Source organism: Oncorhynchus masou, chromosome 16 (assembly GCF_036934945.1).
Source record: "Oncorhynchus masou masou isolate Uvic2021 chromosome 16, UVic_Omas_1.1, whole genome shotgun sequence".
In the NCBI taxonomy this organism is placed as follows: Eukaryota; Metazoa; Chordata; class Actinopteri; order Salmoniformes; family Salmonidae; genus Oncorhynchus; species Oncorhynchus masou.
Genome location: NC_088227.1, coordinates 23,662,472 through 23,685,677, shown reverse-complemented (window position 1 = coordinate 23,685,677; position 23,206 = coordinate 23,662,472). Strand labels below are relative to the sequence as shown.

Below are 23,206 nucleotides of genomic sequence, written 5' to 3'. Positions count from 1 at the left end.
GTTGTCTGTGAGTATAACAGAACTGATATTGCAGGCGAAAACCTGAGTAAAATCCAAAGAGGAATCCCAAGTGCCTTCTATTTTGAAAGCTCCCTGTTCCATTGCATGCATTCGCTCCATTTAAAAGGGATATCAACCAGATTCCTTTTCCTATGACTTCCACATGGTCTGAACAGTCTTTAGACATAGTTTCAGCCTTTTATTCTGAAAAATGAGCGAGAACAATCACATCGCGTCAGTGGATGGCTGAATGCCAGCAGAGTTTTGCATGCGCCAACAGCTTGAGGCAGACATTTTCTCTCTCTCTCTCCTATTGAAAAATCTACGGTCCGGTTCAAATATTATCGATTATTTATTGTAAAAACAACCGGAGGATTGATTATAAAAAACGTTTGACATGTTTCTACGAACTTTACGGATACTATTTGGAATTTTCGTCTGCCCCGTCGTGTTCGCTCGAGCCTGTGGATTACTGAACAAAACGCGCCAACCAAATGGAGGTGTTTTGGATATAAAAATAATCTTTATGGAACAAAAGGAACATTTATTGTGTAACGGAGTCTCGTGAGTGCAAACATCCGAAGATCAAAGGTAAGCGATTCATTTTATTGCTTTTCTGACTTTCGTGACCAATCTACTTTGCTGCCAGCTGTTTGTAATGTTTTGTCTGCTGAGAGAGATGTCCTTACATAAACGCTTGGTTTGCTTTCGCCGAAAAGCTTTTTTGAAATCTGACACGCCAGGTGGATTAACATCAAGCTAAGCTGTGTTTTGCTATATTGCACTTGTGATTTCATGAAAATGTAATATTTTCAGTAATTTCATTTGAATTTGGCGCTCTGCAATTCAGCGGATGTTGATGAAAATTATCCCGCAAACAGGATGGGGGCGCCAAGAAGTGTTCCTACCTCTTGACTTGATTCCACATTTTGTTGTGTTACAGCCTGAACTCAAAATTGATTACATTTGAGTTTTTCACCAATATACACACACAATAGCCCATAATGACAAAGTGAAAACATGTTTAAAAAAATGTTAGCAAATGTATTGAAGATGAAATACAGAATCTCATTCATATAAGCATGCACAGCTCAGGCAATACTTTGTAGAATCACCTTTGGTAGCAATTACAGTTGTGAGTCTTTCTGTGTAAGTCTAATAGCTTTCAATACCTGGATTGTGCAACATTTCCCATTATTATTTTCATTCTTCAAGCTCTGTCAAATTGGTTGCTGGTCATTTCTAGATAAGCATTTATGTCTTGCAATAGATTTTGAAGTAGATTTAAGGAAAAACTGTAACTCGGCCACTCAGGAACATTCACTGTCTTCTTGGTAAGAAACTCCAGTGTAGATTTGGCGCACATCTCCCAGTGTCTGGTCGAAAGCACCCTGGACCAGGCTTTCTTATTGGATTTTGCCTGTGTTGAGCTCCCTTCTGTTTCTTTTTTATCCTGAAACACCCCCCAGTCCTAAACAATTACAAGCATACCCATAACATGATGCAGCCACCACTATGCTTGAAAATATGGAGAGTGGTACTTGGATTTGCAACAGAACATTACTTTGTATTCTGGACAAAAAGTGAATAGCTTTTTCCACCTTTTTTACAATTTTACTTTAGTGCCCTGTTGCAAACATGATGCATGTTTTGGAATATTTTTATTCTGTACAGGCCTCCTTTTCACTCTGTGAATTAGGTTACTATTGTGGAATAACTACAATGTTGTTGATCCATCCTCGGTTTTCTCCTATCACAGCCATTAAACCCTGTAACTGTTTTAAAGTCACCATTGACCTCATAGTGAAATCCCTGAGCGGTTTCCTTCCTCTCCGGCAACTGAATTAGGAATGATGCCTGCATCGTTGTAGTGACTGGGTGTATTGATACACCATCCAAAGTGTAATTAATAACTTCACCATGCTCAAAGGGATATTCAATGTTTGAAGTTGCCCTTCTTCGTGAGGCATTGGAAAACTTCCCTGGTCTTGTGTAGGCCAGTGACAAAATAAATCTAAATTGAATCAATTTTACATTCAGAATGTGTAACAACAAAATGTGGAAAAAGTCAAGGGGTGTGAATACTTTCTGAAGACACTGTATTTGTTACTTCTATGAAATTTCATTGTCGTCCCTCTTCATAAGGGCATGAAATTAGAAAATATTTTAAAGATACAGTATGTGGGTTTTTGGTAACGGAATTTAAAGGCACAAAGCAATATGTCTTGAATTTACAGAAGGTAAGGAAAAAACTAAATATAAGTGTTGATATTAGTTGACAGCGGTCTTTATCTATTTCTGATACCTTTTAAGACTTTCTGGTAGATGTTTTCTAAGACCCCTTTTCCATCTGTTTTTCCCAGAAATCAAAGCCTTTACTTATTCCTCATTTTTAGGATGGAAAATGGTTGAAAAACGTATTTATGCCTTAATTACCCAAACATATATACTTTCATTTGACACCCAATTTGATATGCTCCTATGATTTTCACATGTTGGTGCTCACGGGTCCTTTTCCATGGAAATGCCCCTGTCTGTCTCGGTCTCCCTCTCTGTCTGCCTGCCTGCCTGTCTGCCTGCCTGCCTGCTTAGCACCTTCAGCCTCTGAATAGAGGTCTATTTTAACATTAGCCTCCCAGACAGCTTCCACTAGGCCGGGAGAAGACGGGGGACAGAGAGGGGGAGGAAGAAAGAATGATACCATAGACAGAGTGACTCAGTCAGTTTTGGCAGAAATGCAAGTTGTCAGAAGACTTTAGGGTGCTCTTTAGCTCAGTGTCTGGATCTACAGCTAGGCTACACACTGAAGCTGATGGAAGAGAAGAGCGTTGGCTAATACAACATTCCTAATGATTCATAGAATGGATTACAATGAGACGAGAGGGTGGAAGCAAATAGCCAACATTCTTTGGAACGTCTGGACAGACCATAAAAAGGAATGCAGAACTTAGGCTACATAATAGGATCTATTTGATGTGGCCCTCGTGTAGCCTACATACTCTTGCCGATGATAAAAGTACAGGAATGGCTGACATGTTTCAGTTGAATACTCCATAGAAAGGCAGAACCACATAGTCAAGATTCCTTAGAATGTGAAATCAATTTCAATTCTGTCCTTCAAACGCTACCCCAAAAGGAAGCATGCAGTCTCAAGCGAAATCACCAGAGATTAACTCAAAAGACAGCATATTTTATACAACGTACACCTCCATAGAATTCTAGGATGCTCCATTATAGAATGTTAGAGGAGGAATCCTTCATAGAACGAATGGGCCTTTCCCTTTCATTCCAAGTCAGTCTATTTCACGCCGAGCCTCAACGTAGCATTTTGCACATAATAATAACAGCTATAGATTATAGTACCCTGCATAGTGCAATGTTAGTAGCTTGGTACCTTAGTTATCTTTAGTGGGCTTTTATGCGTATCAATAAGTTAACACCAACTCGTTTAACATTTTCACCCTCTGCCACAAAGTTCTGTGCTCAAAGCACTGCACTTCCCAGAGTTCTTAGCGTAAAGAAATGACCCGCACTGGAAGGGTAATAAAATGTCACAAGACACGTTTTAATGATACATATTTTCCATGTTCATATAAAAGCGTTCCTAAGCCATTTTGAAGTACGAACAACAGAGAAAATAAAATGTCTTCTCCCCTGTCTTAATACCGAGGAAATAGTTCAAATGTAACAAATTTCGGGGTAAGCGCCAGACTGAAAATAGAACTCTCACAGCCCTGATATTCTCCTTCTCCGACTAACTCTGGTGCTAAAACAATTCAAAATGGATAGATAGCCAGATTTCAGAAAAAAACACTTCTGTAAAGATGTCATCCTACCTTGTTTGCCATTGTCGGTGCATTAATCTATCATTACAAAACGGGCCGAGGTTTTCGTGGGTTACAAATCCTCAGCCAGACATTTCCTCGCAGCTCAACTGGGCGAAAACAAGGCACTTCTTGGGGCGAGTCGTCGCAGAACAAATTTTAATACATCACTAAATACAAGATGCCCTTTAACCTCAAACCTGAGAGAGACAGCTAAAATGGTTGAGTGCGAAAAAATCCGCGACAGTCAATCCCAATTGTGTATATCAACAAAAATATGACATTTCTTTATAGCGGGTAAATAGCTGAATTGACTCCAGAGCCCGGGGAGCAAGATTCCTGTAGCCTACCGGTAGTAAGAAACCGGAAAGATAGTGGGCTCAGTCCAATGGTTCTCCCAAGACAAGCAGGCCTATAGACTATGTATATGACAAGTTAGTTGTGTGAGTTTGTAGATCCAGGTCAGGACTCTCCTATCCCCAGTAGCCTTGGCCAAGCTAAAAACAATAATACTAATCAAACGTATAATAATACTAACAACAACAACAATAATAGTAAGGCCTAATAATAACATAAAACTAGCGCTACTACTACGTCGACTTCTAATAATAATAACAATAATCATTTATTTTAATACATTTTGGTATGTTGTCTTTTATTTTGAAATTGTATTTATCACACAGAAAGATCAGTGAACAGCATGTAATTGTATGTCAAATTAGATTCAAATAACAATTGGTTAGTGCCATGATATTTCAATATAATAATTGAATTGTTACAATGTATCCTTGTGAAAAAGTTTTGACAGTTTGACAGCGCATGACAGGCAGGTGTGAAGGGCGCTGTTCAAAAGAGGACTAATAAAAATGTCGCCATCTGCTGGACAGAAGCATGGTTAAAGGTCCACAGGCCTAATGAATTTACAGTGTCAGTCCATTAGAAACGCATTCAAATTGTTTTAAGTTTGACACAGGCTTTTCTTCCTTCCTAGATAAATTTGCTCAGGAGTTTGTCCCACTGTTTAAAATGATTTGGATTCATAGTTATAGGTAGATTCTGGAAATGTAATACAAATCTTGTGAGGAAAGTAATTTAAAAGTTTAACTTATTCCTGTTAGAACAAAGGTTCAAACGATGAACGTAGCCTTAAGATGCTTTTGGGCGGCCCTATCCTTACTCCTTCCAATGTGTATGATATGATGAAATATGTGCCCCTTGTTATTGTACTGTTTGGAGAAATGTAAGCACTAAATAATCATATATATACCGTATATATTTATATTTGTTGCCCTACATTATATCCCTTTGATACCCATGTCATCAGTTTGATAATGCTAATTACTCCTTTGTTATGTTTATCCTGGCAGTCTCCTGCGTTGGTTGTTATATGTTAAGCCAATTCCCCATAGTCACCTGGCACTACTTGGTCATGTCTGCACCTCTATGTTATGTGTTGATAAAGTTTCCCTTTTGTATCTTCCGTCCAGATCATCACATGTCTGTCCTTGCCCTAGTCCTTTTCTTCACTACTACTATTTGGATAGATAGGAGGTGGAGGATGATTGTAGATAATGTCTACAGTATCTAATTCTCTAGTTGCAAGTCATTACGTGGCACTGTTTCTCCTCATAGGCAGTACTAATATGAGTTTGACCTAAATGTAATGTTTCTGTGTGAATTGCATCCTGATTCCCCACCTTTTTCCCAAAGCACATTTTCTTGTACGGATTTAGCAAAGCAATGCTGGAAACTATCCTATGCTTTTAAATCCATGACGAGGAGTGTGCAAATGCACACTTCAGGAGAAGGGTGGAGAAGAGCCCTTGTAGTTGAAGCCTACAGTGCTCTCTCAACCACCTTCTATGCCAAGTCCTGTAGCTGAAGCCTACAGCAACATATTCTGGATGTAAGTGCTACTCTACAGCATGGTAGTGTTCAGGTTATTGTAGTCCCATCCTCCACCACAGTGCTTGTGACATTTTGTTTGCAAGTAAAGTTTCTGTTTGCATACAGTAGTAAATATAGTCAATTGTCAACACTACAGTAGTGAGTTATTATATCTCACAGGGGACAATACCAGAGACTCTGTAAGGGGGCTGATCTATGATATGGACTGTAATCAATCTTATTCTTCTGAATTTCTGTTGTCTAAAGGGTACAAAACATTTTGGGGGAAGAAAAGCCTTTCCTATATTCACTTATTTGGTCCAGTCCAGACCTTACATTGTTCCTTTCAACTCATCTATGATCTGTGATCTTACCCTTTGGAAACTATGAGAAGGGAGTGGTTCACCTGACGAGATGTTTATGTCTCCACCCTAACAATGGGAATCATTGTCCCAAAAGCGGGAAGGCAGGGAACAAGCCCATAGGGCCAAAATAAGCCCATGGAAACACATTGGGCTTATTTTGGACAGATCTTGTCAAGAGTGAAACCTCTCGTTTTGCCTCTTCCTCTCTGCTAACGTCATTGCTGTGTGCAGGCATACCCCAGCAGCTTTTCCAGCAGACTTCCCCCTCCTGCCTTCCAGATGCTGCTGACCAAGCTGCCCCCCATCAGCCAGGTGGAGATGCTCACCCATTGGAAGCAAGGGTTGGAGTGGCACCAAAATGGCAGAAAAATTACCGGTTACTGGTCTTAAAACGCATGTGTAATTCTGGTAAACTGTTTGCCACTTGTGGCAATACATATTGTTGCCACATTTTTGCCACAGATTGAAACAGAATCTCGATATAATTATTTGCCAGAAAAAACTCAGTTGAACTGTTTGCAACTAGTGCAAATACATTTTTATTGTTGCCAAAGGTTTGCCGCAGTTTCACCACTAGTGGCAACATTTGCAAACTTCTGGCAACGTTTTGTGGCACACAATTTAGTTTGCAGCAAATTTGCCACAAACTTGCTGGAAGTTTGCAGCTAATATTTACTTTTGCAAGGGTATACATTGCCACTCAGCTGTGTTCAGTCAAGTTTACAGTGTCAATTTGTTTGCCACTAGTCACATGTTCAATAATTCTGCAAATACAGTTGAAAGGAAAAGTATGTGAACGCTTTGGAATTACCTGGATTTCTACATAAATTGGTCAAAAAAGTGATCTGTTCTTCCTCTAAGTCACAACAACAGACTAACACAATGTGCTTAAACTAATAACCCGCACATTATTGTATTTTTCTTGTCTATATTGAATACATAATTTAAACATTCACAGTGTAGCTCGGAAAAAGTATGTGAACCCCTAGGTTAATGACTTCTCCAAAAGATCATTGGAGTCAGGAGTCAGCTAACCTGGAGTCCAATCAATGAGACGAGATTGGAGATGTTGGTTAGAGCTGCCCTGCAATCTAAAAAAACACTCACAAAATGTCAGTTTGCTATTCACATGAGGTATTGCCTGATGTGAACCGTGCCTAGAACAATAGAGATCTCAGAAGACCTAATATTAAGAATTGTTGACTTGCATGAAGCTGGAAATGGTTACAAAAGTATCTCTAAAAGCCTTGATGTTCATCAGTCCACGTTAAGACAAATTGTCTATATATTGAGAAAGTTCAGCACTGTTGCTACTCTCCCGAGGAGTGGCCGTCCTGCAAAGATGACTGCAAGAGCACAGCACAGAATGTTCAATAAGGTTAAGAAGAATCCTAGTGTCAGCTAAAGACTTACATAAATCTCTGGAACATGCTAACATCTCTGCTGATGAGTCTACGATACGTAAAACACTAAACAAGAAGGATGTTCATGCGAGGACACCATGGAAGAAGCCACTCCTCTCAACAACAAAAAACATTGCGGCAAGTCTGAAGTTCGCAAAAGAGCACCTGGATGTTCCACAACGCTACTGGCAAAATATTCTGTGGACAGATGAAACTAAAGTTGAGTTGTTTGGAAGGAACACACAACACTATGTGTGGAGAGAAAAAAGTCACAGCACACCAACATCAAAACCTCATCCCAACTGTAAAGTATGGTGGAGGGAGCATCATGGTTCGGACTGCTTTGCTGCCTCAGGGTCTGGACAACTTGCTATCATCGACGGAAAAATTAATTCCCATGTTTATCAAGACATTTAGCAGGAGAATATAAGGCTATCTGCCAACTGAAGCTCAACAGAAATTGGGTGATGCAACAGGACAATGACCAAAAAAACAGAAGTAAATCAACAACAGAATGGCTTCAACAGAAGAAAACATGTCTGACCTCACCCCGATTGAGATGCTGTGGCATGACCTCGAGAGTGGTTCACATCAGACATCAAAAGAATATTGCTGAACTGAAACAGTTTTGTACAGAGGAATGGTCCAAAATTCCTCCTGACCGTTGTGCAGGTCTGATGCTCACCTACGGAAAACGTTTGGTTGAGGTTATTGCTGTAAGAGGAGGGTCAACCAGTTATTAAATCCAAGGGTTCATATACCTTTCCAACCCTGCACTGTGAATGTTTACTCGGTTCGTTCAATAAAGACATAAAACATATAATTGTTTGTGTGTTATTAGATTAAGCAGACTGTGTTTGTCTATTGTTGTGATTTAAATGAAGATCAGATCAAATGATATAACCAATTTATGCAGAAATCCAGGTAATTCCAAAGGGTTCACATAATTTTTCAATACAAAAATGTTCTTGCTCTTTCGTGAAGTTCTTCCAATCTTAAGTTGTAAATCATTATCAAGGTAAACTAGTTGAAATTCTAACCTGTTAATAACAGGTTACCTGTAGGACAATGTCTCTATCACAGATCTCCAAGTGTACAGTAAGGGGTACAGCCTTCATCAAATCATTTGTGATAGTTAATTATGCAGACTGATTGCTACGGTATGGACATGACAAATCGGTATGGACATGACAAATCAATGAATTAATTGAACACTGTTATCTGCTTTATGCCTCTCATTTTCCAGTTTACATTAGCAAGGAAAAACCTGCAATAACACCTCATGTCTTGCAGCTTTAACAGTATTGAGTTAAGAAACAGCTTTGTTAACTGCCTCACCGAGGACTAACTCAACTACTCAAAGAATGTTAAGGCCAAGGTTATGTAATCTACTCTGATGATTTTGTTACTGGCCATATATTCATAGATTGATGTGTTTAGAAAAAGTTGGTTTTGGCTTTGGTTATGTTGCACTGCAGCTATTTAGCTAAATGACCACAGACATTTGTGTGAATCAACTTGCTAGCTAGCTTCTTAGCCTGTTAGCTAGCTAACATATTTAGGGGCTGAAGATAGTAGTTCAGGGGATACAATCGACACATCTAACTTCTGGAATTAGCAATCAAGCAAATTTATATGTAGTGGACTTGAGTCTGTCATGGTTGCTCATGGTCATGTAATGAGGTAGCCCCACCTACAACTTCAAAATCAGTGTTGGCCCTTAACCCAAAAGATCATGTAATGAGGTAGCCCTGCTTGCAACTTCAAAATCAGTGTTGGCCCTTAACCCAAAAGATCATGTAATGAGGTAGCCCCACCTGCAACTTCAAAATCAGTGTTGGTGTCACGACTTCCACCGAAGTCGGTTCCTCTCGTTGTTTGGGCGGCGTTTGGGGTCACCGTTCTTCTAGCCATCGTTGATCCATTTTTCATTTTTCCATTTGTTTTGTCTTGTTTTCCTACACACCTGGTATTCATTTCCCTCATTTATTGTTGTGTATTTAACCCCCTGTCCCCCCCCCCCATGTCTTTGTGTGGTATTGTTTGTTGTAAGTGCTTGTGCACATGTTGACTGGTGCGCGTCGGGTTTTGGACCCATGTTGGTTATTTCTTTATGCCGTTGGTTTTTCAATGAAACTGTTCCGGCTATTACCTAATGAAACTGTTCCAGCTATTACCTAATGAAACTGTTCCAGCTATTACCTAATGAAACTGTTCCAGCTATTACCTAATGAAACTGTTCCAGCTATTACCTAATGAAACTGTTCCAGCTATTACCTAGTGAAACTGTTCCAGCTATTACCTAATGAAACTGTTCCAGCTATTACCTAATGAAACTGTTCCAGCTATTACCTAATGAAACTGTTCCAGCTATTACCTAATGAAACTGTTCCAGCTATTACCTAATGAAACTGTTCCAGCTATTACCTAATGAAACTGTTCCAGCTATTACCTAGTGAAACTGTTCCAGCTATTACCTAATGAAACTGTTCCAGCTATTACCTAATGAAACTGTTCCAGCTATTACCTAATGAAACTGTTCCAGCTATTACCTAATGAAACTGTTCCAGCTATTACCTAATGAAACTGTTCCGGCTATTACCTAATGAAACTGTTCCAGCTATTACCTAATGAAACTGTTCCAGCTATTACCTAATGAAACTGTTCCGGCTATTACCTAATGAAACTGTTCCAGCTATTACCTAATGAAACTGTTCCAGCTATTACCTAATGAAACTGTTCCAGCTATTACCTAATGAAACTGTTCCAGCTATTACCTAATGAAACTGTTCCAGCTATTACCTAATGAAACTGTTCCAGCTATTACCTAGTGAAACTGTTCCAGCTATTACCTAGTGAAACTGTTCCAGCTATTACCTAATGAAACTGTTCCAGCTATTACCTAATGAAACTGTTCCAGCTATTACCTAATGAAACTGTTCCAGCTATTACCTAGTTCTGCTCTCCTTCCCTCTCCTGCCACCAGTTACGCACCCCTTACAGTTGGCCATTAGCCCAAAAGGTCACTTAATAAGATAGCCCCGCCTGCAACTTCAAAATCAGTCAAGCTAGTTTATACAGTGTGTAGCGGACATGAGTCGGTCATGGTTGCTCAAGGTCACGTAATGAGGTAGCCCCGCAGGCAACTTCAAAATCAGTGTTGGCCCTTTTTTTAAATGTAAAAATGCCCACAGTCATCAAGCTAGGGGAGAGATCATTATTACATGCAGTACCAGTCAAAAGTTTGGACACACCTACTCATTACTGTGTTTTTCTTAATTTTTTACTATTTTCTATATTGTAGAATAATAGTGAAGACGTCAAAACTATGAAATAACACATACGGAATCATGTAGCAACCAAAAAAGTGTTAAACAAATCAAAATATATTTTAAATTTGAGACTCTTCAAAGTAGCCACCCATTGCCTTGATGACAGCTTTGTAAACTCTTGGCAAATAAAGAAAAACCCTTGAGTAGGTGTGTCCAAACTTTTGACTGGTACTGTACCTCCAGCATATTGACTGATCTAGCCCAGTAATACAGACAACCAAATATAAGGGCCATGTAAGAATCTCTGTTAATTTAACCTATTTTTCAAGTTATTTTTGGGCATTTAATATTGCCTATAGGGAGCAAAATTGCTAGGACCATGGCTGGTAAGTGAGCTGCGTCACATACGCCTAAAATAACAAAAGGAGCCGATCTACAAGAGGTTTTAATTTCAACAGCAGTTATCTTGCCAGCTACATCAGTCAACTAAAGAGTAGCCAGTTTCTGCTCTGCTTACTTTTACAACTCGGTGAAAGAGCTCAACACACTGAAATATGCTCAACTCTCCCTTGCTGGTCCAGCCAGACTTCCAGAAGCTTTGCTTTCACACAGCCTATCAGCCGCTCTGTGGTGTCCACTCAGTCCTCCAGCCTTCTCAACACTCCAAACAGCCTACCCGACCGCTCTAGGCAACCGCATGGTCCTAAAGTACACCATTGCCGCATATTGTTTCACATTGTTTTGATAATACTGGGGGAGACAAAAATGCAATTTCAGTATGTGGGGGGACATAACCCCATTGAATGTTGCGCCCCTGCTTCCCCCCATCATCTACACTAATTGAAGTGTATTTAACAAGTGACATCAATCAGGGATTGTAGTTTACACCTGGTCAGTCTGTCATAGAAAGAGCAATTCTTAAAGTTTTATAAACTCAGTGTATATTCATTTACATACAAGCTGCATATATTGTGTTTCCTGGTATTGTAAAGATATGGGTGTTTTTTTCCATGCTGTGTGTGTCGGCTACATGTGAGTGTTTCTAATGAGTGTTATGTGTGTGAGTGTGTGTGTACTGTACAGTAGTATCCGCCCACATCCATTCAACTCACAAAGGGACAGGATGTTCTCGAAGGAGAACTCAGATCAGTAACCAACAGAAACAGAAGCACAGACAGCCACTGTCTTGAGAGTCTGTAAGAGAGACACAACATAATGACTAAACATATCAATAACAATGTGAAAAATGTACTACTTCAATGGAAAATCCTTGAGTTAAGGAAACATATAATAAATCATAACACTGAATTGACTGCATGATGAATGTCTACCTCACAGAGTAATAACACTGGTGGGTTATGGTGAAGTATTTGAGAAACACAGTGACTGAGTTTATTTTTTACATTTTTAATTTCACCTTTATTTAACCAGGTAGGCTGGTTGAGAACAAGTTCTCATTTGCAACTGCGACCTGGCCAAGATAAAGCAAAGCAGTGTGACACAAACAACAACACAGAGTTACACATGGAGATAAACAAAACATATAGTCAATAATACAGTAGAAAAAGAAAAAAAAGGGGTAAAAAGTGATAGTCATTGTTTACCCAGGTAGTCAAGGAGCTCAGAGTTGGGCTGTGGTAGTCATGAAATTGTGTCAGCCAGTTATTATATTGCAAAAGACTAACTAACATACTAACATAAACGTGTTTAGCATATCCAGGCCTTCACACATACAAGCCTCATACAAATGTTGATGCGCGCCTTTGGAACATCTACATTTTAAAAGTCTATTAAATCAGTTGAATATACACCATCACAATAAATCCATTATTTATTTTAGACAGGTCTAAACAACTACTGATTGAGAACCACAGAGTTACGGCAAGTCGCAATGAAAACAGGAGTTCCTGTTCACGAAACGGTCTATCACCCTGTCATATTGTACACGCTTTTATTTTTTGTTGTCCTAGGCTACCTGGCTAAAATGCTTGCTCGCAAGCCTCTCTTCCATTCATGGGCAATGTTAGCTACTGTAGTTAACATTAGCCTTCTACATCTAGCTACATTCTGAACTTCCATCTGTCAACAAGGCAAAGGGTGGCTACTTTGAAGAATCTCAAATATAAATATATTTTGATTTGTTTCACACTTTTATGGTTACTACGTGATTCCATATGTGTTAGAAGCTGTTTAGAAGCCTCTTGTACCTAGACTTGCGGTACCACTTGACTAGGGTTGCTGGAGTCTTTGACAATTTTTAGGGCCATCCTCTGACACCGCCTGGTACAGAGGTCCTGAATGGCAGGAAGCATGGCCCTGGTGATGTACTGGGCCATACACAATACCCTCTGTAGTGCCTTGTGGTCGGAGGCCGAGCAGTTGCCATACCAGGCAGTGATGCAACCTGTCAGGGTGTTCTCGATGGTGCAGCTGAAAAACCTTTTGAGGATCTGAGGGCCCATGCCTAATCTTTTCAGTCTCTTAAGGGGGAATAGATTTTGTCGTGCCCTCTCCACGATTGTCTTGGTGTTCTTGGACCATGTTAGTTTGTTGGTGATATGGACACCAAGGAACTTGAAGCTCTCAACCTGCTCCACTACAGCCCTATCAATGAGAAAGGGAGGGGCGATCGGTCCTCCTTTTCCTGTAGTCCACAATCATCTCCTTTGTCTTGATCACATTGAGGGAGAGGTTGTTGTCCTAACACCACACGGTCAGGTCTCTGACCTCCTTCCTATAGGCTGTCGAATCATTGTCGGTGATTAGGCCTACCACTGTTGTGTCATCAGCAAACTTAATGATGCTGTTGGAGTTGTGCCTGGCCGTGCAGTCATGAGTGAACAGGGAGTACAGGAGGGGACTGAGCACGCACCCCTGAGAGGCTCCTGTGTTGAGAATCAGTGTCGGATGTGTTGTTCCCTACCCTCACCACCTGGGGGCGGCACGTCAGGAAGTCCAGGATCCAGCTGTAGAGGGAGTTGTTTAGTCCCAGGGTCCTTAGCTTAGTGATGAGCTTTGTGGGCACTATGGTGTTGAACGCTGAGCTGTAGTCAATGAATAGCATTCTCACATAGATGTTCCTTTTGTCCAGGTGGGAAAGGGCAGTGTGGAGTGCAATAGAGATTTCATCATCTGTGGATATGTTGGTGCAGTATGCAAATTGGAGTGGGTCTAGGGTTTCTGGGTCTGGGGTATTGGTGTTGATGTGAGCCATGACCAGTCTTTCAAAGCATGTCATGGCTACAGACGTGAGTGCTATGGGTCGGTAGTCATTTAGGTAGGTTACCTTAGTGTTCTTGGGTACAGAGACTATGGTGGTCTTCTTGAAACATGTTGGTATTACAGGCTCACGTCCTGTTACACGTCCTGGTAATCTGTCTGGCCCCGCAGCTTTGTGAATGTTGACCTGTTTAAAGGTCTTACTCACATCGGCTGCTGAGAGCGTGATCACACAGTCATCCGGACCAGCTGATGCTCTCATGTATGTTTCAGTGTTACTTGCCTCGAAGTGAGCATAGAAGTTATTCAGCACGTCTGCTAGGCTCGTGTCACTGGGCAGCTCTCGATTGTGCTTCCCTTTGTAGCTCTATCCAACAGCCCAGCTGGATAGATTTAGCTAGCTATCATACAAATGTGAAGGCTATGGATAGCTATGTTATGTATATGATTGTAACAGAAATAATAATGTACTTGCGTTACCAGCTGCAACACCGTTTTAGCTAAAATATAACAAAAGACCTCCTCCACCCACCAACAAACTGTTCAAACGGTGAGTTAGTTAGATAATCACTTTCACAGGCAAGTATACAACAAAAAACAATGGGGATCCTCGGGACCCTTTTTTCACTGTAAACAGGTCTAACTAGCTAGATGTTAGCTGAGGAATGCTCACCTCTGTTCTCTTATATTGATATACATTCAGTGGCAAGTTAATTAATTAGTACCGGGTCGGCCAGGTTTCCCCCAGAACAGCCTGAATTCTTTGGGGCATGGACAATTGGTGTCAAGGGACCTAATGTGTGCCAGGAATATATTCCCTATACCATTACACCACCAGCCTGTACTGTTGACACCAGGCAGGATGGGGCCATGGACTTAAGCTGCTTACGCCAAATCCTGACTCTGCATGATGTAACAGGAACTGAGATTTCTCTGGACCAGGTGATGTTTTTCCACTCCTCAGTTGTCCAGTGTTGGTGATCGCGTACCCACTGGAGCCTCTTCTTCTTTTTTTAACTGATAGGAGTGGAACCCGGTGTGGTTGTCTGCTGCAATAGCCCATCCGTGACAAGGACCGATGAGTTATGTGTTCCGAGATGCCATTCTGCACACCATTCTTGTACTGCGCCGTTATTTGCCTGTTTGTGGCCCACCTCTTAGCTTGAACGATTCTTGCCATTCTCTCATCAACTAGCTTTTTTCCCCCACTGGACTGCTGCTGACTGGATGTTTGTTGTTTGTCGCACCGTTCTCTGTAAACCCTAGACACTGTCGTGAGTGAAAGGCCCAGGAGGCCGTCCATTTCTTAGATACTGGAACTGGCGCGCCTGGCACTCAAAGTCGCTTAGGTCACTCGTTTTTCCCAGTCTAACGTTCATTCGAACAGTAACTGAATAACTGAATGCTGACTGAATGAGTCTCATAGAAAAGGGTTTGAGCACTCATGTAAATAAAGTATTTCTGTTTTTAATTTGATTTAATTTGCAACCATTTCTAAAAACCTGCTTTCACTTTGTCATTATGGTGTATTGTGTGTAGATTGATGAGGGGAATAAAATAATTGTATCAATTTTAGAATAAAGCTGTAACGTAACAAAATGTGGAAAAAGTCAAGGGGTCTGAATACTTTCTGAACCGCCTCAATATAAGAGAACGGAGTTAAGCGTTCCTGAGTTAGCTAGTTGTTTTTAGAGAACCAGCTGTGCTTATGGCTTAACACAATTTAGTTTGCCGTGGAAAATATCAACGCCATGACAACATTCTCATGGCCAAATCAGTGAAGCAGTAATATATCACACTAGCAAATACCAGCGCCATACCGTGACCAAATACCATACCGTGATGGAGATAATTATGAAACTAGCTAGCTTGTTAACTTCATCTATCTACGTCAGCGTCCCCAATATCAAACGACTTTGTTTCGAAGGTAACAATAACACAATAACAACAAGGAGTAACTAAATAAACCCTAAGCTAAGCTAGCACACACTGCAATAATAACAATACTACCAACAATAGTGAACTTGTGTTTTTCTACACATCCCAAAGGCATAAGTCTGACCATGCTCTCACAACAAATCACACAGGGACAAAGGACGGTCCGGGACTGGGATCTATTTATACCCTTGAAAGAGCATGGGTCGGACCAACTGGCCAACCAGAGGCTAGAAACACTGTATGCCCATAATGTCCAGGAGGCGGAATTCTGTACAGTGCTAATGTGGGCATGTTTGCTGAGAAAAGATGGGGGCTGCCCTCACCAGATATGGGTTTCCCACACTCGGCTCATGCCTTGGTTGCAATGTGGAAAGGCGCATTGGCCCAATGTGTGGAGCCTACACATTGTCCCAATGTGAACATGTTTGTTGGGATTACTTCTATTCTTCTGGATCAAAAAACATACAGAACTGTTCACCTGTTCCCCAACTCCAAATCAAAGGCATCCCTCCTCTCCTCCTCGTATCATATATCACTCCTACAGTATATGACTCCAGACTCAGGACTTCCAGTAATCCACTGACAGTGTCATTTCGGCAGGAGGGAGCTGTGGGAACAGGTTTATATGAGGAAGGAAGGAGGAGGTAGGAAGGACCCAGGAGGAGGAGAGGAAGGTGGCAAAAGGAGAGAGAACATCTCAGAAAAGTTAGAGCTAGGGAGTGTGTGTGAGCGTGGAGCAACCCTGTAGGACTCTGTTGTTTAAGTGAGTGAGTGTGTATCAGAATCTTAGCGGTGCTCCGTAGCTAGAAACAGCTGTTTGTTTGGGAGTGTGTGTCTCTCAGCAGGTAGAGGTCTCAGGGTCTATCTGAGGGTGACAAGACAGTATGATCCCTCTACTTCTCTCCCTGCTCCTGGCTTGGCCTCCAGGGACAGGGGCACAGCAGGACCCACTCATGCCCTTCATGGATAACCTTGACGCAGACAGTAACGTCATCCTGAAGTGGGGGTTCAGTGAGGTCCAGGGCACCATCATGTTCCAGCTGACCGTCAAGACCCTCGGCTGGCTGGGATTCGGGTTCAGCCCAAATGGAGGCATGGCTGCATCGGACATCGTTATGGGAGGGGTCGGACCAAATGGAACCTATTTCATGGTATCTAATTAACCTGTTATTCTAGTTTCTAATCTATTACTATTAGACACAAGAGAATGAGTGGTAATATATTGTAGTAGTTGTTGTTCTGTTATGTGCAGGAATAGCAGTAGTTATGTTGTAGGGTAGAAGGAGGCTACTGTAACAGTGAAGTGGCTATAATAGTAGCAGTAATCATGATTATCTAGTTCAGTGTTTCCCAACTCCAGTCCTCAAGTACCCCCAACAGCACACATTTTTGTTGTTGCCCTGGACAAGCTCATCTGATTCAACTCATTAAGGACTTGAGTAGTTGAAAAGTTGAATCAGGTGTGATTGTCCGGTGCTACAGCAAAAATGTGCGCTGTTGGGAAACACTGATCTTGTCATATGGAGTTTATTTTTACCTTTATTTAACTAGGCAAGAACAAATTCTCATTTGCAATGACGGCCTACAATGGGTTAACTGACTTGTTCAGGGGCAGAATGACATATTTTTACCTTTCGGTTACTGGACTAACGCTCTAACCGCTAGGCTACCTGCCGACCCAAAGAAGGAGGAGTTGTAGGTGTATTGGTTTTCAACACCTGCAAACCGTTGGAAAATTAAATTACTATTTAAAGTGACCTGTAAATGTGTTGCTCCTTCAGAAACGCCACAACATTTTTGCTTAACAACACAGAACTCTATTATGCTTCATATAGACTCCAGATAACTTCAGTATTTCTGTGTTGTCTCTCTTTCAGGATTATCATGCCATAGGGAACTCATTTCCCCTGGTAGATAAGAAACCGAGCTACACCCTCCTGTCCCTGACCGAGGCAGATGGCCAAACCACCATGACCTTCAGGAGGCCCATCCAGTCTTGTGACGAGGAAGACTTCCACATCACCGTAAGTCAACGTTTTCACACAGACACAAACTGTTAACAAGTCATCTGTACTAAAAGTCTTGAAAGGATTGAAGAGGAAAATCATGTTCCGTTATCATGATTGACTATTTCTATTCATAAAAGGTTAGTTTACAAATATCTAAGCAACCTAAGCCAGTTTTGAGAGTTGTTCCCTTTTAACCTAAATAAATGTGTTCTTTATAACACATAGAGTTAGTTTCTCAAGTGATGGTGGGCCAAAATATAATTTCCCCGTCTGTTGCCATGGTAATAATGGTATGGCCTTCAGGCGCTCACACCCCTGAGAAATAAGATCTGCTCCTATGGCCGTTCCAATGGTTCAATGTCTAGATTAAGGTGTGATACGTTCCATTGTTTGGACCACAATCTTTTTACACTATATTGTGGTCTGGCATTTCATTGTTGTGCTTCATTGTTTGTACTTTTACATCTTCTCATAATCTCACTACAGGCCTCCGTGCAAAGCTCCAGTTTCCTTCTAATCCCCGGATTAATTTATTGTGTGTTCAATCTAATGTACCTGCTCTTTGAAAGCACTCTGGAGACCATCTCTGGTTTACATGCACCTACTGATTTATTTTATTTAGAGTAATTCAACACAATTAATCAGGGGATTGGAACAATGGCCTAAACACAGGGAGGCAGGCAAACATTTTCAAAAGTGAGCAGTTGTAACCCTAGATGGTACACAAAAAACAGCATTAATAAAGACAATGGTGTCAAAACACCAATGTCACTAAATTATGCAGGCCCTACTAAGTGTCTACTGACTGCTAGACTTTTTCTTCACACCGAGTCCTCACTCTGTGATTTTTGTATGTTTTATGTCAATTGATGTTGTTTTTGTTTTTGTTCCATCCTTCTCATAGAACAGTCCAGTGAAGCTGATCTATGCCTATGGTACGTCTGATGACATAAGTTACCATGCCAAAAGAAGGGGGACCAAGGAGGTCAATCTACTCAAGTTCATGCCCACATCCAGCACCCCAGACAGCAACTATCTAGACTTCGTTGTGGAGAATGTAAGAGTGACCTCACACACATGTCCTGAAGGGGAATCATCTATTTCCTCTAGATCAGGCACAGCAGGACTTTTAGTTTGAAGTCAAATATTTTACTTTACTCCTGGGGTGGAACAGGTTAAAGATGATTGAATGAAATTAATTTGAATTAATATTGTGATATTGAATATACAGGAGGTGGTATCTTTAGTCTACAACATGTGACTGTGGAACAGAATGGACTGGCAACACTTATACTATTAAAGTGGTGCTCCAGAACTTCTGTATAATTTCAGCCAGTAGTTTTCAAAGTGGTGCTCACGAGCCAAGACGGGTCCCTGTTTTTGTGTACTACTTCATCCGTTTCGTATGAAATGTTATGTCCTGCAAATTCTTATTATCATCTGTTATTTTCTTTGCAATTTGTAGGTTATGAATCCAATTCATACAATATCATATGTTACAAATCTGTTGTACTTAAGATCCCGGACTGCATCGTTAACACAGTAGTCCTTCTTCCATTGCAGGTTACTGTCCCTGCCGAACGTACATACTACCACTGCAAAGTCATGAAGGTGCCAAAGCTCAACAGCAAACATCATATCTATCGGGTAAATCTCTCATTTCATGGTCTAATCATTTTGCAATTACATCATACGTTTGTCATTGGAGTCATCTCTTTCCTCTCCCTGCGTCTTCTCTCTATGCCTCCTTCTCTCTCCCTGTCGCTCAGATTGTGCCGGTGATTAAGCACCTGGACCTGGTCCACCACATGCTTCTCTATGGCTGCCCCTCCTCTGTGAACCAGACCTACGAGAAGAAATGCTACACGGAAGGATCAGGGGAAGACTGCATCAGAGTGGTGTCTGCCTGGGGGGTGGGAGGAGGGGTGAGAGACTGCCCCCTTCTGAAAGCATTAATATACACACATGCATGCATGAACACACATGCTAGTCTGATCTCTGTCTCTACATTGTCTTCTCCATTCCAGGCTTTTGAGCTTCCAGAAATAGCTGGGATCCCTATTGGAGGACAGAATAATGATGAGTTCTACAGGCTGGAAATTCACTACAACAACCTGGCCCAAGAAGCAGGTAATCATTCACTAGCTAATAATTAAAATGTTCCAATCCACTAACATAGGATTAACAGGTTTACCCTGCTCCAATCTTGATGAAAGGTGAACCATGTGCTTATCCTTGAACAGAACAAAGCCTGCACACCCTGAGGTTCTCCAAGACTTGGATTAAATTTAGCGATCATCTAAAGCCCTCATCATCACGTCTTCTCCTCTGTCTCCCCCTGCAGGCCGGATGGATAGCTCAGGCCTGAGGCTATACTACACTGCCCAGCTCAGGCAGCATGACGTGGGCATCATGACTACAGGCCTAATGGTGGCCATTGGCTGGGGCTACGCTATCCCTCCCAATGCCACAGCATTCCACAGCTACGGCCTCTGCAACACATCACACTTCTCAGACGTACGTTCAGTGCCCTTTGACACTAGATTGAAGAAGGATGGTTGATTTTGATGACATTGTAGAGCAGATTGTCGTCAAAAAAGGGAAGCGCCAGCTTACTCTTTCCTTTCTGGTTTACTATGCATAGCCATCTCTGTTTCAACAAAACAGGATTTTGTTCAAAATGAGCCTGCTTTCTGTCTTTCCCCAGATCCTGCCTGACCCTGTCCCTGACCTCTCTGTGTTCTCCGTGGCACTGCACACTCACCTGGCTGGGAGGAAGGTGCAAGCTGTTCACATCAGGTGAGAGAGCAGCAGGGTCGTAACTTATACTTGGGGCATTCTGAAATTTCATTTTTGTTACCCCCCAGTTCTATCCTTGGAATGTGATACAGAGCAACGGTGCGCTTTAGGACCATGAGGACTCCTCCAAGTGGTTGGGTAGGCTGTTTGAAGTGTTTGTCCGACTGGAAAAAACAAACAAACAAATGTGTGTGTGTGTGTGTGACACACACAGTGGGGCAAAAAAGTATTTAGTCAGCCACCAATTGTGCAAGTTCTCCCACTTAAAAAGATGAGAGAGGCCTGTAATTTTCATCATAGGTACACTGACTGAGGTTGTGGACAGGTCTTTTATACTGATAACAAGTTCAAACAGGTGCCATTAATACAGGTAACGAGTGGAGGACAGAGGAGCCTCTTAAAGAAGAAGTTACAGGTCTGTGAGAGCAAGAAATCTTGCTTGTTTGTAGGTGACCAAATACTTATTTTCCACCATAATTTGCAAATTCAGAAAAAATCCTACAATGTGATTTTCTGGATTATTTTTCTCATTTTGTCTGTCATAGTTGGAGTGATAAATTACAGGGCTCATATTTTTAAGTGGGAGAACTTGCACAATTGGTGGCTGACTAAATACTTTTTTGCCCCACTGTAAATGTCCCCCCCAATTCTAAAACCGAGGTTGTGTCCCTGGAGAGAGGACAGCCAAAAATATGATCCATGATACCAGCCTATGATATGACCAGTACATGGTGTCATTGTTTGGATAATTAGCAATAAGCTTTGATGATCCTTCTGGATGATTCTTCACTCTCACCACTGATGTGCTCTTGATTCTAACCTCCACAGGAATGGAGAGCAGATTGACTTCCTGGGCTTGGATGAGAACTTCAACTTTGAGATGCAGCAGGCCACCAATCTGGGAAATATTAAGACCATCAAACCAGTGAGCATCCACGTATTTCAAATGGGTGTCATGGATGAGTGGTATTGTTAGTCATTAGAGCTTTCTTAAAGCAGTATCTCTTCCCCACTGCAGGGCGATGAGCTTGTTGTGGAGTGCACCTATAACACAACCAATCGCAAAGGAATCACACAGTTAGGGCTAGCCACCACTGATGAGATGTGTCTAGCCTTTGTCTTCTACTACCCAGCCATCCCCATCACCAGCTGCTGCAGCCACCCTGACATGCATGCATACATGGACATGATGGGGAAGACAGTCAACCAGTAAGAGCCTTCACATTGTCACAGTTTTCACCCACACATTTACATTTTTAGACTGATACTGTAACTGTTTGTTTTGGTGGCTAGTTACGCATGACATTATGAATGAATGAAAAAAAAATTGTCAAATCACCAATTAGCAACCCATCCCTTATGGGATTAATTGGCACAAAAACAAACATTACCATAATTCACTGTGGTAATTTAAATGATAATTCTTCTTCCGGCATTCTCTGCATTGCGCATCACCTAAAGGGTGAAAAAAATAATAATAAGTAAATCAATACCTAATAGTAAGTAAGGTAATCCAAAGAATAATTACATCCCAGAGCAGTAAAATAATATTAATGTAAGTCACTTGGATAAAAGTATCCGCTAAAAGGCATATATTATAATAAGTTGTTACATGTAAACCAGAATGACTTTGTGTGCCCCACAGAAACATTGAGGAGATGTTGAAGACTGCAGCTTGGAACCAGTCGTCTACTGCCGTGCACGAGGCCACAATGAAGAACGTCCCTCAGATTGGGTTCATCATAGATGTCAATGTAAGCACCCACTCAATAAAAATGTAAATGCTCATGCTGTCATTTCAAAACATCCTCTCCATCCATGTCATGTTTGTTCCTTCTACAGAAAAACTACTCCATGTATGAGGGAAACATCCGCAACATGACTGCTACTCTTTCAGTGAGTTGCAGGAGTGATCCATCCTTACAGGCTGGGCCCTTGGAGCCATTTAACTACAACACGTCCCCCAGAGGAAGCGGTTCCTGGGTCGTGACCTCTGCTGCTGGAAGTGTCTTCCTGATGCTCTGGACGACAATGCTATAAGAATCCGTCCAGGCCAAGATGAGAAAAAACATCAACATATATGTATTAAATTTCGCCCTGCTCTGGGTAGGTCCCTGAATGTTTTTTTTGTCCATTATATACATGTTTCTTTCCCCCCCCCCATTCATGCTCTAATGATTACAATGAATTAATCAAAATAGCCACTGGCTATGCCTATTTAGCATTGATTGCTCTTTGATTGCACTACATTAAATCAACCAAACTTTGATTTTGATGACAGGTCTTTGTTTATTCATGGCAATAAATATTAGCCTGGAGCTTCCATGATATTTCTAAAGTAGGTCTATTCAATGTTACTGCATATGTTTGTACTTTTGTGATTCGATTAAAATGTGTTTCATCACCTTGACTCTCTTTGTCTGTCTTCTATTCTGTTTTATCTCATTGGTCTAAAAATCTAAATCATACGTGCATTGTGGCTGAGACAAA

The 23,206-nt window shown here is 41.3% G+C and overlaps 2 protein-coding genes across 5 annotated transcripts in view; one reads left to right on the top strand and one right to left on the bottom strand.

Moving 5' to 3' along the window:
• Window positions 1–4,262, bottom strand: part of snx9b (sorting nexin 9b) — a 30,351-nt gene extending 26,089 nt beyond the window's left edge. For 2 of the 4 annotated variants that reach the window (XM_064991226.1, XM_064991228.1), the window contains exon 1: window positions 3,837–4,259. In XM_064991226.1, the coding sequence (XP_064847298.1) occupies window positions 3,837–3,848 (12 nt within the window). In that variant the 5' untranslated portion in view covers window positions 3,849–4,259. Of the gene's footprint in view, window positions 1–3,836 lie in introns of all 4 variants that reach the window. The other 2 variants (XM_064991224.1, XM_064991225.1) reach the window with 2 other exon arrangements.
• A 12,300-nt stretch (window positions 4,263–16,562) lies between these two features.
• On the top strand, window positions 16,563–23,126 carry moxd1l (monooxygenase, DBH-like 1, like). The gene is made up of 12 exons (XM_064990421.1): window positions 16,563–17,059; window positions 17,786–17,932; window positions 18,822–18,974; window positions 19,481–19,564; window positions 19,687–19,842; window positions 19,945–20,047; window positions 20,262–20,434; window positions 20,625–20,716; window positions 21,545–21,641; window positions 21,735–21,925; window positions 22,362–22,470; window positions 22,559–23,126. Exons 1-12 carry the CDS (start codon window positions 16,793–16,795, stop codon window positions 22,754–22,756), a joined length of 1,770 nt encoding a protein of 589 aa, XP_064846493.1. The 5' UTR covers window positions 16,563–16,792; the 3' UTR covers window positions 22,757–23,126.
• Window positions 23,127–23,206: the final 80 nt, after the last annotated feature.